A 20,259-nucleotide genomic window follows, 5' to 3' on the forward strand; every position below is an offset into this window, starting at 1 on the left:
AGCTCCTAGTAGCCTCCAGATTTTGAGTCAGTGGATTAACACATTCCCTTATAATCTAGTCAACTGTAGAAAAGTGCCCACAGACACACCTACAAGTTTGCTTTACCGATTATTAACTACTTAGTCATTTGCTTAGTACAGTTAAATTCACAATCAAATTGGCCATCATGACATATAAATCCGTGGCTTAAGAATTGTTAGCACTGTTGAGTATGTAACCTTAAATGAAGCATTTTCTTCTTTTGGAGGCAGTTTCAAACTTTAGTAAAAAATAATCTGTTTAACATTGAATGTTAAATATTTGTAGTGGTTGAGGAAGTTAGGATTTGGTCTCAAACCATTTTAGGGGGTTCTTGGGGCTGTGAAACCCAAGGATTCAGGGAGAGAATGGAGGCGGGGCAGATCTGTTGCTTTTTTTGGTGGTGGTTTTGTTGCTCATTTGTTTGGGGGAGAGTTCACCATGCACTCCTCGCCAGCTTAGAAACTGCTGTATGAGCAGGACAGCCCTCAGACTTATGAAGTTCCTTCTGTGCGTGCCTCCCTGAGAAAGCTATAGCATTGCCTTCTCTCGCCTAGAGTAATCCCAGAGGTGGCCCAGTACTCTTCCTGGGCCTTGAGTTGCCATTGGCCACATGAGGTGGCTTACTGCCTGTAGCCCAAGCTCCAAGGGAATCTGATACTGTGTAGGCACATGTGCACATAATTAAATTAATGAAAATGTTTAAAATAGTGGAAAAAGCCTGCTTACTATTTTCTCCGTCTGTTACACAGTAGTGCTCTAAGTGGGCTGTATAAACAGACTATCAACAAATTGTTCTAGGCTTTTCTCTTTATCTCATTGAGTGAATGCTTTACTCATAACTTTTTTACTTCAACTTGGTTGCTGGATAAAGTACTTCATGGATAGTCTTTGGTAGATAATATTTCTTAGACTTTGAGGAAAGGACTATAATATCCTTTCATAATTTAAAATATATATTTGTTAAAATAAATGCTTTTTCATTGCATTAGTGTCTTTTATTTTGTGGATATAAAATTTTCTAAGATCTTTGTGGTTATGTACATATTGATGAAATATTAATTTATTCAATAAATAAAGTTATGTGGAAAGTAAAAAACAAATTTCTAAGATATCAAAACAAGGACTCCCTTAAATGAATATGTAAATATCTCATATGTATAGAAAGTAGAATATAAAATTTCAGTATATGACCAACTCCAATGTTTTCAGTCAGTCCTTATGAAATGAAACCTTTTAAACTAAGTTTTAAAAATCCCTGTTATAAATTAGTTCTTAGAATCATTGGTACATTATAAATTTTACTCATTGTTAAGACATGAAGTTTTCCAGAGTGTGTGAATGAGTAAGGGGTTGTGAATGGCCATCTGCCACAGCACTCAGTTCCACCAGCCTTACTCTCAGAAGACACAGTGTTCTTTGTTCTGTTGATCTCCTTCAACACCGGAAGTGAAGGTGCTTGTTCTTAGATTTACAGAAAACTTTTACATCCTTCTCTTTAGCCCATAACATTTGTTTGCTAAAGGATTTGCCTTTATTTGAGGGTCTAGAGCCATTAATTTGAGAGCTTAACTTGGTAAAATCTATTTAGAAGAATAGCTCTCAAAACTATATTTATATTTACATGACTTGACAAGCTAAATTGGAGTTCATTGTTAGTAATTTTAAAGCTGTATAATTGAGTATGTCTCATCTAATTTCCAGAAAAGTGTGAGTAATTAGGATGTTTGTGTTTCTGGGTGTATTCTTCTAAAATGAAGTAACATTCACACAAAACCTCTAGTTTGCCATCTTATGTTTTCCATTGAGAAGTAAATACTTACAACAGTTCCTTTCTGTTATTATGTATAAAGTCTTTTTTTTTTCCTGCTGGAAAATACAATAAAATTAAATTATGATAACCATATCACGGTGAATTTTGTGAAAACCATTAAAAATGTAAATGAACCTTTATGTGAACAAGTACCACAGCTTTACAAATACTGATGAAGAACCAGAAACAAAGAAACCATTTCTCTTACATCCTGACCTTTAACTGGTGTGGGAGGTACAAAATGTCTTGAACAACTAGCTTCTATCTGAGATTTTGCTATTATTCCATGATTAGGACCTTTCAAGAAGACAGTCCATATTTTCAACATTAGTTGAACTTAATGAAAAATTACCCCAATGGTGTAGTAAGTGCTTATGTATGGAGTCAGGGCATATGTTCAGAAAGGGAGTTAGTTAGGGGGGACTTGGAGAGGGAATCTCTAAAAGCAGCATGTACAGTTGAGAATAGACTCTGATCTGGCTAGAGTGACGGGTGTTTACTAGAACATTCTAAAATACTAGGCTAGTTAGGTTTGAACAAATTATGAATGTGACCCAAAAGCTGAAGTTTAAGCCAGTGCTAGATTACTCTCTACTATATTCAGTCGTAAAGGTTTAAAAGTGAAACATTGAACCCTCAGGGTAGTTCCCAGTCACATGTGTTTATAATTAAGGTGTCTGTTGCAGATGTATATCCATGGCCTGAAAGTAAATCTCCAGTGCTTCAAAATCAACACTTTGGAATTCTCAGCATCACACAGATAGAAAATTCCACACCCAAACTCATGTAATATACCACAGGCACAGCACAGGCATGCAAACACTGAGTTGCCTTCAGCTTATGTGTGCAGATCATTTATGAAACAAATTAAGTTTGTATTTAGATGCATGTCCTTTTTCTAAGATATTGTTTATTTGTGAATACTCCCAAACATAAAAGAATTTGAAATTGGAAACACTTCTGATTAGGGATACTCAACCAGAATTTAAGGCATTCCCTAAAATGAAAAGAAAATGTAATGAGCTACATTGCTAGTCTTTTGTGTCTATGTCTGTTGTCTTAGCATGATCGGGGCTGTTCATTCTGAGGTGTTTGGTGAGTATCTCCAGTGTGACAAGCAGTGAACACTGGGTAAGAATCCCAGCCCTCGCAGACTTTTTTTTTCTTTGAGTGGAGTGGTAGAAAGAGGGTTATTTAGGAAAGTCAAGAGTGTTTTGTGGATTTTTTTCCTCCCAAGACTCACTATTTCTGTAGTACAGCACCAGTGAGTAAAAGGTATTGGCTATCAGTTACATTTTCCAAAAAAGTTTCACAGCAGACTCTTGAGAGCAGATTTGCCACAGTGTGAAAGAATGCCCAGTTTCACACGGACACCCAATGCTTTTCCAGATGAATGCACTCGACAGCCTTGGTCAGACTGCACTGCACAGAGCTGCCTTAGCGGGCCACCTGCAGACCTGCCGTCTCCTGCTGAGCTACGGCTCTGACCCCTCCATCATCTCCCTGCAAGGCTTCACAGCAGCGCAGATGGGGAACGAAGCGGTGCAGCAGATTCTGAGTGGTGAGTTACATGGCCTGCCTCCACTCCCCAGTCCTCTCCACAAGTAGACTGTGCCTCCTTTTTCGAGTAGCTTCTTCAGCTATTTTCTTGACCTGAATGTGTTCTTAACCTTCCCTTGCTTATGGTTTAGCCATAGTCTCCCTGTCTGTTTTGTGATGGGATGAAGAGTTGTCAGGAGAAGAGGTCTACACCATTTTTAGGTTGGTTGGTTGGTTGGTTGGTTGAAATTGAAAATAGGGCACAAGCTAAAATTATGGCAGCTATACAGTCTATCAAATGGAGAAAAAGTTAAATTTCTATAGCAAAGACCTTTAATTGTTCTTACATGTATAGTAAGTGGTCTGACTACTTGTCATTCTTAACTATTCTGCTTTTGCTAATTTAAATGTAATTATCATCTTTTGGTGAATTTCACAGTTAATGCCCACTACAGTCTGTGATATTTCATTTAGTTTGTTGACAGATATCGATCACAAAACTGAGAGTAAAATAGACAATGACTTTCTAGCTCCCAAAATTAGAAGTAACAGCCTTGTGAAAAGTTAGGAATTAGATACTAAAGAATTTCAATTCTTTCTTTCTCACCTATTGGCCTTTGTCTGGGTTCCATTGCTGTAGACAGACAGAAACTGAAAGAATAACATGGGAACATGGGAAATAGTACAGACTAGAAATCTGGCTACAGTATGCCTAAGCTCTGTAGGCCCAGTGCCTCCTTTTATTACAGCAGAGATCTTATGATGCCCTCTGTCCATGAGTAAAATTCTTAAGATTATCTGATACATGACCTAACTATTCAAAAATCTACAGAAAAACTTCCTACACATCTCTACTAAAAGATCTGAATATGAGGAGGAAAATGGTAGTAATTTACAATAAATCTTACAATTGTGTGATAGTATGGATGTAGTAATGCTAGGAGACGAGAATTTACTACACAAATTCATTCATTATTTATTTATTTACTTACTTATTTCAGTTTGTTCACTTTGTATACCAGCTGTAGCCCCCTCCTTCGTCCCCTCCTAATCCCACCCTTCCACCCTCTTTTTCTCCTATCCCTCTCCCCCAGTCCACTGAGAGGGGAGGTCCTCCTCCCCTTCCATCTGACCCTAGCCTATCAGGTCTCATCAGGACTGTCTGCATTGTCTTCCTCTGTGGCCTGGTAAGGCTGCTCCCCCCTCAGGGGGAGGTGATCAAGGACCGGCCCCTGTGTTCATGTCAGAGACAGTCCCTCTTCCCATTACTAGGGAACCCCTTGGACACTGAGCTGCCAAGGGCTACATCTGTTCAGGTTATCTCCATATATGGTTCTTATTTGGAGTATCAGTCTCAGAAAAGACCTCTGTGCCCAGATTTTTTGGTTCTGTTGCTCTCCTTGTAGAGCTCCTGGCCCCTCCAAGTCTTTCTACCTCCCCCTTCTTTCATAAGATTCCCTGCACTCTGCCCAAAATTTGGCTATTAGTCTCAGCATCTGCTTTGATACCCAGCTTGGTAGAGTCTTTCAGAGGTCCTTTGTGATAGGCTCCTGTCCTGTTCCCTGTTTTCTCTCTCTTCTGATATCCAATCCTTTCTGAATGAAGATTGAGCACCTTACCCAGGGTCCTTCTTCTTGATTAGTTTCTTTAGGTGCACAGGTTTTAGCATGTTTATCCTATATTATGTGTCTAATATCCACTTATAAGTGAGTGTATATCCTGTGTCTCTTCCTGCTTCTGGGATACCTCACTCAGGATGATCTTCTCCAGTTCCCACCATTTGCCTACAAATTTCATGATATCCTTGTTTTTAATTGCTGAGTAGTATTCCATTGTGTAAATATACCACTTTTTTTAAGGGCTCCCAAGAAATACAGCTCAGTTGAGAAGCACAGAAAATTTCAAGGCATATGGTAGTGATCAGTGTGTTAATGCTGCATGAGGGAAGCAGTCTCAAGAAATAATTTTGCAACCTTGAAAATTCAGATAAGGATTTTTTTTTCCCTCCACAGTTTATTCTTATGTGCCAATCATTCCACTTCAGCTTTTAGATTGTTGACCCAGATGAGGAATAAAACTGATCGGAAAATAGGCACTGACTTCCTAACTCCCAAAATTAGAAGTAACAACCTACTGAAAACGTGGGAACTGGATGCGAAAGAATTTCAATACGTTTACTCTTCTCCCTCACCATTGGCTTTTCCACTAGTCTGCACTAGCAAACTGTGGCTAGGGCTTTAAATGGGACTATTAAACACCTGCCTTTTGCAGAGCAGCGGGGTAGCTGCTGCAGGAAGATGAGATACTGCTCCCCAAGTAGGAAACAGCTCTCTCAAGAAATTGTAATCATTTTGTAAATTGGGGTTTTTATGAAATAGCCTTTTGTACTTTTTGCTGGATGATTCACTATGGAATTTTACTTTCTGTGAGTTATAACTATAAATAAACAAACATCCACTGCATCAGTTTCTCACAATACTGTATATAAATTTTAACAGTGGTTAACAAAATGGGGATGAAGCATCAAATAAATCCAACAAATTGGATCCATTTAATACCTTTAAAATGCCTTCTAAGTAAATGCATTTCAAATATATGACTTCTGGGGGAAATGGAATTGAATACTGAATCATAAATAAAAAGTTTCAGTTGCTTTTATAATTCTACTCTAAAATTGATTTGTGATGTGTATAGCTAATCAAATGCTTAATTTAGGAAATGGTAGGACTCAGTTGTCTGTGTTCATTGTTGACCTAAAAAGATAATACAAATAATAGAGCTGACTGAGCTACTTCATACTTAGAAGAGGATACTGTGTGTTTTTATATTACTATTTCTACATTCTCTTTTTGCTTTTTAATCTTGAGACAGAGTCTTTCTACTCATGAACTCGCTCTGTAGGTTAGACAGGCCTTGGATTTGTGATGTTCCTGCCTCACGTACTTCAATAGCCGGCATTTGCCTACCATGCCCTGCTGTATTATTTCTAAAAATAAGTTTGTTCTAAGCGTGTTTTTTAAATTTATACAGATTGAGAACCCCACAGTTGTTATCATAATAAATCAGCATCTTTGACTTTACCTTTTGACCTTTCCTGTATGTAGTTCTTAGAAGCATTCTGGTATGTACGCCAGATACTTTGCTTGACTAGAAAATGGCACTTCTTAGTCGTTGCCCATCAGCATGGTGTGACACAAAACGTTTCTCTGAGTTCTCTGTTGCTAAAATCACTCTCACAGAGACGTGGTAGAATGTGTGTGGCAGAACAGCCTCACCTGGACACATGCACTGTTAGAATGCAGACTGGTGGCCAGAAAGTCTGTGAATACAGGCAGAACTAGGGTTTGACACATTGCCTCTGGTATGAACTAGCCCAGAAATCACCTTGGCAAATACCTTTTGAATTGCTGTTTTTGTGAAGGAAATGTAAAAAGGAGCAAGGCTCTGATTCCAGTCCTTAGCAATTCCACAGACTAGCAAATATGCTATTAACACTTTCTTTGGAGAGAAATAATTTTAAAATGTACTTCATTGTTTGAGATACTCTTTTTTTTTTTTTCCTCTTTAGTCTTGGTGTTTTATCTGCTTTAATCTTAGTGTTTTATCTGCTAAGTGTTATTAATGTGATCAAATAGTTTGTCTTCTACTGAAGAATTCTTATAACCTGTCTATGAAAGTCAACCCTTCCGAACAAAGCACTGTGCAAAAATAAAGCATTTCTTTTTAAATCTAAATCCTTTTATGGCACACTTGATCTTCTCACTTGGACCGTGAACTCAGTATCTCTGATCATAATGTAATACAATCTTAAACCTTAAAGAGACTTTGAGGGAAACCAGCTTTCACTCTTAAAATGCAAAACCTAAGGCATTGGGCTGGCAAGATGGCTCCATGGTTAAAGTGCTTGCTGAACTCCAACCAAGGACCATGTATGAATATAACCTAGAACCCCTGCTCGGATGTAGCCCATGGTAGCTCAATATCCAAGTGGGTTCCCTAGTAAGGGAAACAGGAACTATTTCTGACATGAACTCAATGGTTGGCTCTTTGACCTCCCCTCACCCCCCACCCCGAGGGAGGAACATCTCTACTAGGCCACAGAGGAGGACTTTGCAGTCAGGCCTAAAGATACCTGATAAGCTAGGGTCAGATGAAAGGGGAGGAGGTCCTCCCTTATCAGTGGACTTGGAAAGGGGCAGGGAGGCGTCTCAGAGGGAGGGAGGGTGGGATTGGGAAGGAATGAGGGAGCAGGATACAGCTGCGATACAAAGTTAATAAACTGTAACTAATTTTAAAAAAGTACTTGCTGAGGAAGACTGACAACTGAGTTCAGTCTCCAGAGCCATGATGGAAGGAGAGCCCTGACTCCTGAAAACTAATCTTCGACCTCCATCTGCGTATCATGGCACATGTACCCTGGCCACTAATAACTATAAAAAATATCTGAAATATCCTCCCAAGTCCACATGGAGCCCAAGGTCCTGGTGTCCTGCCGCATGATCCTTTCTGTACTGGTGTGTATGTCCTGAAGGCCAGGTTTTGTATGAACGCATTGGATCTTTTCTCTTTAAAAGACCAATGTTGAATAAGTTCTTGTTTTTTTACATTTGATTAATCAAAATACCTGACTAGTAAGCATCCAAATGTAACAGCCCAACTTGATACATTCCATTTAGCGTTGTTACTGTTTCTCCCAGTTACACAGGCTTTGGAAAGTCTGGAGATATTTTTGATCTCCTGGTTCCAGCTTTCCTCACTCCCCTTTGAAGCAGAGCATGTGGTGACTAGATTAGTGGAGTATAAAAGTGTTTCTCAGTGTTATATTGTATTTAAATTTGACTTCGATCAAATGTAAATTGGAGAAAAAAGAACTTAGCTGAGTAAAATTGGAGAAATGGTCATTATATCACAGTACTGTTCAACCACTTAAGCTCTTCTCCCTCACTCTGCACTCTTCCTTCCCTAGCTTCCTGCAGTACCCAAGGCTGACAATAATCCTTCCTTTCTTTGATACAGAGAGCACTCCTATCCGCACTTCCGATGTGGACTATCGACTCTTGGAAGCATCAAAAGCTGGTGACTTAGAAACTGTGAAGGTAAATTTGCGCCTTTACTGTTACACTTGGACTCTTGCTACCTAGTTCATTTTGACACATATAAACAAAACTACTCAAAAACAATACAGATTTTTAAGATTTAAAAACAATGGGCAGGGTATATCTAAGACAGAGGAGTTCTCTACTACTAAGATTTTCCCAGTATGTCCCTTATAGCACCCAAACCATAAAAAAAAAAAAAAGACACAGAAATAGAATGTGAGGGAGTGTGTGCGTGTGTGCACGTGTGAAAGTCAAAGAACAACTTTCTGAAATTAGTTTCTCCTTCCACCACATGGAACCTTGGAGTTGAATTCAAGCTGTCAGGCTTGGTGGCAAGTGCTTTTACCCCATGAGCTAACTTATTGTCCCAGAATATAAATTTTAATTTCATCTGTTTATATCCAAGTAGGCAATATGTGCTTTCAAATTCATAAGCTATGCATAGAAATTCACAATAAAGGAAAATTTTATTTTTGACAGTGGAGTGTAAGTGCCCAAAGAAGGCATACAAATCAGTTCTGGTGTATTTTTTTTCTCAAAAGGTTAAGGTGGTATTAGAAGTTAGCTGGGTGTGGTAGTTCATGCCTTACATTGCCTAGAAAGCTGAGGCAGGAGGATTGCTGTGAGTTCTCGGATAGCCTACACTCTTAAGAGTGATACTGTACCTCTCCTCCCCTCCTGTCCACCTCACTGTATAAAGTATGTTAAATCTGCAAAACAGGAGATACAGTGTCTTGCTCTGATGTTCAGCAAGAAATGAACAGAATCAAGAACTTGTGAGAACTAAAAAGCAAGTGTTTCTTGACCAACTCTCAAGGAGACAGGAACTCTCTCAGTTTCCTGTAGTGAACTCAAGTTTGTCTGATTTGAGCAAAGAGCAGCCGAGCATACCATCTCAGTGGTATGCTTATCTGTGATAGTCAGTCTAAGGGAGGGAGAGGGGCACAAATGAAACAGGATTGGGCTAGGGCATGCCAGCAAAGGTTAATTCCTCCATGTACTGAGAGTGTCTATAGTCACTGTAACACCAAGTATAATGTGGATTCTCCTCTGGTTTTGTTTTTTTTCAATCTCTCCGTATTTATTTCTATGTACACACAGCTATTTCAATACAATTAACAACATTCCATGAACATCATCGGTGATATCCTGGTGTTGATTTATACCCCTCCTGGTGTCCATGTATGTGTTTAGCATTAACACTATTGTCCTTCGTTGTGGGTACACCTAAAATGTAATTCCCTGACATTGGGTACTTTGTGTATTAATATACAAACTCCGTAAATAGTGTATCAAGCAGTATCTTCATACTTCTGTCTTTGGTAACCTCTTTTTTAGGATAAAAGCCCTAGAGATGAAATTGTGAGGTACTGAGGCATAGCCTTGGCTGTCACTTTGTAGACCAGGCTGGCCTCCAACTCGGAGAGATCCGCCTGCATCTGCCTCCCAGAGTGCTGGGATCACAGGCGTGTGCCACCGCACCTGACTCCTAAGGAACATTTTAAAGCATTTAACCCTTTTCAGGGTGTATCGGTCACATCCTGTTTCCACACAGACTCCTTTGTGTAGCCAGTGTCCGGGCTGCAGCTCTCAGCACAGGTGAAGACAGCCAAGATGCCCCCAGTCCACACTTGTGCCCGGTCTGTCTGCCTTGAGGTGGTTCAGCAGCTGGGGCGTGACCTGGAATTCAGATATCCTCTTGGCACCACAGGGCAATCTGGAATATCTTTTTTTCTTGAGGAATATTTTTGCCAGAAATCCAAATGGGTTAAATACCTCTTCCATAACTGAGAATCTGCTCAGGTTCCTGGACTATTTGGATTTAACTTTTTGGAAAATGTGATCCTCCTTGGATTCATGCTTTGCCATGGAATCTAGTTCTTCCTCGAGTATTCCCTCCTTTGAGGTTTTTTGAAACAGTATGTGTCCCATACTGTCCTCAAACTCACGCTGTAACCCATGCTGGGCCCAAGTTGGAGACCATCTTCCCTCACTTCCCCAGCTCTGGGATTTTTTAGGTATGTCTCATCATGTCTAGCCATGGTGCTGATTTCTAAACATCTCATCTGTGGAGAACATTTACTGTATAATTATAGTAATGTAAAATTGCTGCACAATTTTAGAGGAAGATCTATGAAGGATTGTTAATGGTGTTGTCTCTGCCTCTGTGTCTGTGTGTACACCACAAAAGCAACTGTGCAGCCCGCAGAATGTGAACTGCAGAGATCTGGAGGGCCGGCATTCCACGCCTTTACACTTCGCTGCAGGCTATAACAGGGTGTCTGTTGTGGAGTACCTTCTGCACCACGGAGCTGACGTCCACGCCAAAGACAAAGGGTATGTCTTCGGATCCCGTCATACTTAACCAGTTTGTGTTTGTTATAAAATTATATAATTTTTATCTACAGAACATAACTGCTTTCTTTAGAACAAAAAATTTGCTAATGACATACTACTTTTTAAAACACTAATGTTTTTTGTGTTGTAGATGTTTTTCTCATTAAAATAATATACACGTTTCACTTAAATTACAATATAAACAAACACACAGCGTAGAAATTGAAAATTCTCTCCTCCCACCATTAAAAATCCAATATGAACATTTTGCCTATAATTCTCTAGCTATATCTTTGATTGTGTACACCAAGTATCAATCACTTGTGATTGTGAGCTTCTCGCTTGGCACCTCTGAATTTGCCCGGAGCCGTGCCATGCAAAGGTGAGAATGGCATTCCAGTCTGCTCTGGACTTCACCTCTTCTCACCAGGAGGGGATAGAAGATGTCTTCTCATTTGGTGCATCCTTTTCCTGGCTCTGTGAGGGTTTCACCTCAGTTATGAATATTTTCGTGTAATTTGTAATTTACTGCTCATCTCATATTTTTGCTATTAAAAATAGATGAGTTCTTCCACAAAGAATTCAGTCCATCCCACAATCACCAGTATTAAAAGAAATATCGTTTTGTCTCTGCTAGTTTAAACTCTGTATTTTTATATTAGATGAATTGACAAATCAGGAAAAACTTTTAAAGCAGCTACTTAGAAATGTAAGAAGAGTTTTTAACCAAAATGAATTTCTGTGTTCAGGTAAGCCAGCCCATTCTGTGCACTTGTTCAGTAGAGTGCTGTAAATGGACCTGCCTTAGGCTTCGGATAACCATTATGTGTTTATCTTTCTTAAGTAATGCATCATACATGAAGACTTGAGAACAACATCACCATCTGTTTTAAAGTACTATGGTACATTGGAGAGCAGCCAGTGTTTGCTTTATGACTCGTTTTAGGACCAGAATATTTCATCATAAAACCTTCCTTTCAGGTGGCACTAACCTCTAAATAGAATGGCACTGGGTATCTTGTTTTTGCATGTCCCAAGTCAGTGTACGCTGACCCTTCAGAGCACTGATCTTGAGAAGGTGTCTTTTTGTGCTACCTTTTGGAATGTCACATGCCTTCTATGAAAACAGAGTCATCTGAACTTGCTCCTAGAGATCTTCCTGCCTCTGCCTCCTGAGTTGTGGGATTAAAGGCCTGCACTGCTATGCCTGGTGTGGGTTCTCACCTGAAGTCACTGTTGAGTTTTCTTTGCTTTACAAAACAGTATTTACCTCAGTATTTAAATTGTACAAAGAAACCACTATTGAATCATTATAAACTTAAAAATAACTAAAACAGATGGTGAAATTTGCCAACTGAATAAGTAGAATGTGTTGTATATTTTATGTATTATATGCTACATTGTTGTATATTGTGTATATATAAGCTGGCAATTTTTATTAGTAAAATCAAAGAATCAAAAAACAAAGTCTGGGAGATGGTAAAAAGCAGATTGCTTAGTTATTCATGCTAATACTTGGGTAGTATACAGAGCTTTACATTCTAGGGTGAAAGTAAGAGCTGGAAGGATTGTGTTAAGCAGGCCTGGTGTCCCAGCCACTCTGGAGACCGAAACAATTAAAACTCAGTGCCTGCTTTGTTTATGAAATAGGTTTAAGAATGCCTCTATTAAAATAGAAAAGGCTGGATATGTATGTGTCTATACACCTATATGTGTATATGTGCGTGTGTGTATATATGTAATATGTATACATCACAGCAGTCACTAGTCTCAAAGCACACATGCAGTTGTGCGTATATACACACCAATGAAAAGTATCGTCTCTGCTTAGAAACAGAGGCCCATTTCTTAGAGACCACAGAGCAAGTATTTCTTTGTGAATGCCATAGCAGCCTGTGATGGGGAGATTTGAAGGCAGTCCCACATAGCCCTGCTGGGTTGAAATTCCCTCTGTTGCTGAGGATGACCTTTAACCCCTGCCTTTACCTCCCTAGTGCTAAGATTACAGGCATGTACCACTATTGTAGGAATTATTTTAGCTGAATGATTTGTTTTGTGACTCTGGTTTTCTTTTGTTTAGCGGCTTGGTTCCCCTTCATAATGCCTGCTCCTATGGACACTATGAGGTAGCTGAGCTCTTGGTGAGGCATGGGGCCTCTGTCAATGTGGCGGACTTGTGGAAATTTACTCCTCTCCATGAAGCAGCAGCCAAGGGAAAATACGAAATCTGCAAGCTCCTTCTAAAAGTATGTAGCTATGAAGCAGCTGCCTGGGTTTCGTTATTGTTTGAAATTAAGAGTGTGGTAATCTATTGAAAGCAAGTGCTGAGAAGACTATTTTTGGTTAGTGCCTGACACATCTTTTTGAATAGATTCAGTGGTGGTCATTTCATCAGTGAAGGATTTGGGAAGAGATGGCTTAGTTTACATGGCTTACCTAGTATAGCATTAATATTAGCAAAAACTGGCCTTAGGGAGTGTTTCATTCAAGTTGCTCTTTGCAGAACAGTTACTACGGCTATGTCATAACTGTACTGTTAACTCATTGCTTATTAAATATCACACACATGTATGTCATGTAAGACATCTTTGTGGTTTCTCATATTTTCTTAACCAGAGAAAAAGTTTTCCTTTTTTATAAGTTTTCCTTTAAGTTTATATTTTTTATACCATATATTTTTTTTAAATCACCTATAGGTCATTATGAATCTGTTGTCTAATTTGAATATTGATGTTTATTTGTTTGTTTGTTCATTTCTTAAGAGAAAGTCTTACTCAGTTGCTCTGGCTGGCATGGAAACTTATAGGGATCTGCCTGACTCTGGCCCCAAAGGCTGGGATTTTCCTGGCTAGCTTAGATTATTCTTAATTTCCACAGTAGGTCATCAGCTGTTTATGTAGGTTTATAGTAAAAATTCTTGGCCTACAGGTGTAGATAATTTTAAACAAAGGTAGTTTTTCTTTTTTTAGAGCACATTTATACATCATGAAATATATTTTTAAATGAAGAGACTTTTTTAACTGATGCTACTTAGAATTCAGTATTTTTTTTTCTATCTGTGTATATTCCGTTTTTCTTTTTCATGGTGCTGCCTTTGTGTAATTTGATTCAATATAATTCAGAGGTGGGGTGCTTGCTTACCATGTATGAGGCCCTAGTTTTATCACTAAAGCTGTGTGTGTATGTATGTAGGTGTGTAGTGCAATTGAAGTCTGGCCAAAATTAACATCTGAAAGAAGAGTTTTTCAAAGACAATTTCAGATCTTAGGGAAAGGTTGTCACGGAAAGGAAAAAAAGTTCAGTATCCTTCCCAGTTGCAAAATAAAGCAGAATTTATATTCCTGTTTTCAAAGTGCATGGGGAATAGATTTTTTCCCAGATAAGTAAAGGTGTGAAGAGTAATTAAGTAATGTAAATAATGAATATGCTATCTACTCACTTGGGAAACACACTTCGGTTTTTTGTTTGTTTCTTTGTCTTTACAGCATGGAGCAGATCCAACTAAGAAGAACAGAGATGGAAATACACCTCTAGATCTGGTCAAAGAAGGAGACACAGATATTCAGGACCTACTGAGGGGGGATGCTGCCCTCTTGGATGCTGCCAAGAAGGGCTGCCTGGCCAGAGTGCAGAAGCTTTGTACTCCAGAGAATATCAACTGCAGGGACACCCAGGGCAGAAACTCAACTCCTCTCCACCTGGCAGGTAAGCGTCACTGTGTCATCTCATTGTCCTTTCTAATACTCAGCTAAACACTATTCAGCTGTGTGCCACATGCTGATCCACTTGGCTTGAAAGGTGAAAGAGGATTGGTGAGAGAGCCCAACAGGCAAATGTCCTTGCCACCGAGCTTCACAACCTGAGTTCCAATTCCCAGAACTCACATGGTCAACCAAGAGGATCAAACTTCTGCAGATTGTCCTAAGACCTCCTGCAGTGCCTGTGAAAGAAACTGGCATGTGTTGTACACGTGTGCAAAGACTCAATGATGTGAAGATGGTACTAGCTTTTGAAGAAAAAGAATTAAAATCTTCAATACTTTTGCTTTTTATTTATATGTGAGTATGAGTTGTATTTCTTTCTCCTGACCTGCCGTGTCCCTTTTCCCCTAACAGCAGGCTACAATAACCTGGAAGTAGCTGAGTACCTTCTGGAGCATGGCGCAGACGTTAATGCCCAGGACAAAGGAGGCTTGATTCCACTTCACAATGCAGCGTCTTATGGGGTGAGCATGTTACAGAGACCATCTAAATGCTTTTCCTGGCATTTAATACTTTACTTATCCTGTACTGCATATTAGAACAGATTGCTAACCAACAGCAAATTTGAACCGTCTATACACGTTTGTTACAGCTTCCCATGTAGCTAGCTGCTTTTTGATGAGCCTTTGAAAGCTTGCTGTGTCTTTGCACATTATCTAACACAATAATCAGTGCGCAGTGGGTCATATATAAATCTTACCTCCTCCTTGGATAGATTTTAGAAATTATTAAAGCAGGAGGAGGCTCCTAAGTAGGTATGGAATTGAAGCTGCTTACATTTGTCTCTAGAATCTTAAAAGTGTCAAGCCAAGTGGTTAAGCAGTTTGCACAATGTAATAGCATTTTGCTGAGGGAGTAAACTGCCAAGTAAAAATGCAAAGCCATCTTTCCAGGCACTATAACTGTATTCAGGAAGAAGGTGGCACTGCGGTGCCTTGATGCCATTTGTCAGAAATAGCCGTAACCAAGGTCCTCAACCCTGATGCTTTGCCGTACAAATAAGTCAAATATGAAGAACGTTCCTGTGCCTCTCTGCTTTTGCACATATCCCTCTAACTCTACAGTCCCCAGACAGCAGAGCCTGTACACCAGATTCTCAGGTGATGTATTGGCTCCTACTGCCCCGTTTTCATACAAACCTGCTTTGTAGGTACCACAGTTCCCTGCTTTTCTGTCTGCAAATGAGAAAAATAGAAAGCAGTTTTGTACTGTCTTTTGTGGTTACACTCTGTTATCAAACAGCAAGTTTAAACTCAGTGTGCTCTTTGAATCTGTAACTTTAAAAAGTAATATCGCCCCATTTATTTTCAAATGGAGAGACAAACATGTGATTTAAGAAGCTTAAATAAAAGTTATAAGTTTCCGGGCTAGAGAGATGTCTCAGAGATTGAGAACACTGGCAGTTCTTCCAAAGGTCCTGAATTCAATTCCCAGCAACCACATGATGGCTCACAACCATCTCTAGTGAGATCTGGTACCCTTTGCTGTTGTGCAGGGAGAATGCTGTATAAATAATAATAATCTTTAAAAAATGTTTTTTTTTTTAAAGTTACAAGTTTCATGAGAATATTTATGATAATGTGCTGTATTCGGCTTAGTATCTTAGTGTGTTAGGTATTATGGTATATGTGCTGCCAAAGCGAGCACAGGGTATTATTTCTTAATCCATATGTACAAAGGATAGTTAACTTCTGTACTATTAATAGACAAAAAAAACATTGATATTTATTCCTTACCAAAAGCATGTTCTTTTATAAGAATAGATCATTTGGCTGTTTGGGTTTGTTTTTTGTTTTTCCTCCACTTTCTCATTTGGCAGTGGTTTATCTAACATCGATGATATTTGAAGATTTCATGCCGTCTTTGTAGTAGAGACCGCATATAATTAAATGGCTTTGGCTGTAGCCCACCTTTTTCTTCTGTTTCCTTCCTTTTTAAAATCGAGACCCTGCCTTTATGCCATGTTTGTCACTTGCAGCATTTTTTGATGTTGCTCAGTGCTAAAGCCACATTGAGCTGCATTTTTTTCATGACACAGCAGTCAGCTCCTTGTCTAGGCCTTCTCGCTCTGTGGTTATAGGTGGCTAGAGCTAAGCTGCAGCTTACTTGTGCATTTAGCCCTAATTTTCAGTTACCTCTAATAGCAGTAATAACAGTTTGTCCTAGTGGTATAGCTACTTAAAAAGAAGGCAAAGCGTAAAGAATTGTATTTTGACTCTACTTGGGTGATAATCCTTCTTCTTCATTGGTCTGTTAGACATTTGCCAGCCTGTTTAGAAAACATGTAATTGGCTTCACTAAACACATACTGTAATTCAGTACAAAGAAAATTTAACAATGCTTACAGCTCATTTATACACCCACATACGTACAAACTATAACTTTTCTTGGACTAATTTCAGAAATCTATGCAAATTAGTCTACCAGATTGCATTGCTCTTAATAAAATACAGGAAACACAATTTAAGTAATGTATATCATCCGAGGAATAGCTTGGAATTATCCCACGCTTTTGAATTGATGGAACAGAGATAATTTTTCCAAACACATCCTTTGAATAAAGAAGATAATTTGGGTATTTTTGAAGTGATTTTGATAGAATCATCGATATTTTTCGTGTTAGAAGTTTAATATAAACTATGAAGTTAGTTTTGTGATGTTCTCATAATCCCCAAAGAATCTTAGCACATAACAGACCAGCTTGGTTTCAGAAGAGACTAGTTTCATCATGCTGCCCTTCTCCCTTCTTCATATTACCAGCACTGGGAAGCATTTCATAGGAATTAACATTTTTACTTTTGTAATAAGTAATGTTGGCCAGCCTGAGCTCCATGAGACCCAGCCTAGAGGGGCAAAAGAGTAGTTGTGAAGGAGAGAAGTCTAAAGCACAAAGAAGAAATTTCTTTTAAGGATGAGAACACAGGCCTGGAAGGAATTGTTAAGTAGAAGCAAGGATACTTTATGGAACTCTGCTGGGTAGTTTCTTCTTAAGCTTCTGTGTCTTCTTGATTTTCCCAGCATGTTGACATAGCAGCATTACTGATAAAATACAACACATGTGTAAATGCAACGGATAAGTGGGCCTTTACGCCCCTTCATGAAGCAGCCCAGAAAGGAAGGACACAGTTATGTGCCCTACTCCTAGCACATGGCGCAGACCCAACCATGAAGAACCAAGAAGGTCAGACACCTTTAGATCTGGCAACGGTAAGTCCTTGTTGCAGTTATGGTTATAGTTCATTAGGACTTCAGGCGTGAGATCACCTTCCAGGGCTCAACTGGCAGTTCATTTGGCAGAGCTGCATTCTTCCTGGAAATCTTCAAAGCCGCTTTTCTCTCAGTTCAGTTTGTACTTTTGTGATATCTCGTGTGTAATCAGCCCCCTTTAGCTTTCACTACCAGTTGTCTAATGCTCAGCTCTTCTTTACAGCCACCACTCAACGTTTGGTGCCAAAAGCAAGTGTCAGTTTCTATGCCTGGTAGTCTTTAAAGAACAAAAAAAGTACTTAGTGAAAAACTTCACATTTATAACACTTTTTTGTGTGTGTTTTCTTTGGTGATTATTTTTAGGCTGATGATATCCGAGCTTTGCTGATAGATGCCATGCCCCCGGAGGCCTTACCTACCTGTTTTAAACCTCAGGCGACTGTAGTTAGTGCCTCTCTGATCTCGCCAGTGTCCACCCCCTCCTGCCTCTCAGCTGCCAGCAGCATAGACAACCTCACTGGCCCCTTAGCAGAGCTGGCTGTAGGAGGGGCCTCCAATGCAGGGGACGGTGCCGCAGGCGCAGAAAGGAAGGAAGGAGAAGGTCAGTACACTCCTGTGAATGTTTGCTTATGCTTTTTTAGTGCACCGCTTACTTTTTTCTTTTTATTAATAAAAGCTTAAAGATGGCCTCTCTCCAAACTTTTGAGTTCCTGGACTACCTGGTGAGGCCTTATCAAAAACAGGGTTGGGGGATACGAAGGGGGGAGAGGGAACGAAAAGGAGGAGCTTATTTTTGATAGTCAACATCCATGTAAATTGCGGGTGCAGTGGTTGGGTAGTCCCAGTACTGAAGAGGCAAAGCCTGGAGGGTTCCCGGGACTCACCGGCCAGCCAGTTTAGCTGAGCAGAGCTCTAGGCTCAGCAAGATCCTTTCTCTCTGTCTCTCTCTCTCTCTCTCTCTCTCTCTCAGATAGACAGGCAGTGGAAGATGGATGAATGGGTGGATACTGAGGAAGGCCAATACAGAAGTATTGACCTCTGGCTTCCACACATGCTACATATACACCCAGAAATAAATAAAAATAATTTTAGAAAAGAACAGAACAGTAGCTGGTACCTTTGGTTTTTTAGTTTGTTTAATTCATTAAAAGTATTTACTTTTAGAAAATGTGTTCTCGAGCCTAGGCACTGCTCTTAAGAGAACCTAGATCAGTTCCCAGCACTCACACTGGTTAGCTCACAACCCCTGTCACTCCAGCTCCAGGGAATCCAGTATCCTATTCTAGCTTCCAGGGACACCTGTGCTCAATATGCAAATACTCACAAATAAACACACACATAAAATAATTGAATAAAACTTAAATTATATGAAATAATATTGTTATATTAGAAACTAATACCAAATAATTATGTTCACCATGTATCTTATCTATAAAATCTGTATTTTAGTTCTATTTCTATATGTTTTAGAGTTAATATAGGTACTATTGCTATGCCAAAGATAAAATTCAGAATAACTTGAAATGTCTAAGTTAAATTTACATATTTGGCATTGTTTTATGTTATGTTAAATCATCTGTATACAAGAAATAGGGTTATACATAAATACTGAAATCTTGCATAGAATTAGAAAATTCTAAGAAATTTTAATGTTTCTATTTTAGTTGCGGGTCTTGACATGAATATCAGCCAATTCCTTAAAAGCCTTGGCCTTGAACACCTTCGGGATATCTTTGAAACAGAACAGGTAAACTTTTGTATACTTTTCAGCTTTTCAACTACTGTGTTATTGCCACACATTTTTTTTTAACTTTGCAGCTGTTTATTTTCTGTATTATGTGTTCTCTTGGGGCTTGAGCTATGTGCTTTAGGTGTGATCTTGCCTTGCTTGTTAGCTGCCTGAAACGTTTCTAGAGAAGTCAGGGAGTCCAGCATTTTATGCTTCTCTCCAGAATTTTCTGACAGTGCAGAGGGCTAGCCTTTCTATGAGAAGTTTTGCTCAGTAACATCTGTATGTCAGGCTAGACCACGAGAAGTGAGGGTACAGCTTGCTGGTAGAGCAGTTGGTGAACTTATTAGGTCAAGAAACTAGCTCAAGATTAGCTTCAGTTTTGTCTGGGCTTTTTGTTTCCAGAAGACACTGGCATTTACATCCTCTTCTCCTTATGTTCACTAGTGAGAACTTATGTTTGCCAGACTTTGTCGGGATAATGAGTTCTTACTGCTGTGTTCCATAATAAACACTGCATTGAAAAGTGAGTTTAGTATTACTGTTGGACATGGAACCTTAGGACAGGAGAGGCACTTGGAGCCCAGTGCATCATTCTCCCAGGTGGAGTTACCTACTGCCTTATCCCCTGTCAGCCTTCCAGCAGGGAAGATAACTTGTGTAATAGGACATAACTAGATGAGCTTCCTGGCCCTCCTCAGGTCTTTCTGTTGTGACTTGTGCCCCACAGTTTATTCTTCAGTCAGTGTATGCTG

General features: G+C 39.4%; 1 protein-coding gene across 1 annotated transcript in view; it reads left to right on the plus strand.

The window, feature by feature from the left end:
• Tnks (tankyrase) overlaps window positions 1-20,259 on the plus strand; it is a 141,790-nt gene that overhangs the window by 98,030 nt on the left and 23,501 nt on the right. The window contains exons 11-19 of the mRNA XM_055593346.1: window positions 3,222-3,393; window positions 8,388-8,467; window positions 10,662-10,807; window positions 12,888-13,053; window positions 14,293-14,512; window positions 14,923-15,032; window positions 17,587-17,775; window positions 18,139-18,376; window positions 19,440-19,522. Coding sequence (XP_055449321.1) covers window positions 3,222-3,393; window positions 8,388-8,467; window positions 10,662-10,807; window positions 12,888-13,053; window positions 14,293-14,512; window positions 14,923-15,032; window positions 17,587-17,775; window positions 18,139-18,376; window positions 19,440-19,522 — 1,404 coding nt within the window. The remainder of the gene's footprint in view (window positions 1-3,221; window positions 3,394-8,387; window positions 8,468-10,661; window positions 10,808-12,887; window positions 13,054-14,292; window positions 14,513-14,922; window positions 15,033-17,586; window positions 17,776-18,138; window positions 18,377-19,439; window positions 19,523-20,259) is intronic.

The sequence above is a fragment of the Psammomys obesus genome, unplaced genomic scaffold, assembly GCF_907164565.1.
Source record: "Psammomys obesus unplaced genomic scaffold, mPsaObe1.curated_primary_1811, whole genome shotgun sequence".
Lineage (NCBI taxonomy): Eukaryota > Metazoa > Chordata > Mammalia > Rodentia > Muridae > Psammomys > Psammomys obesus.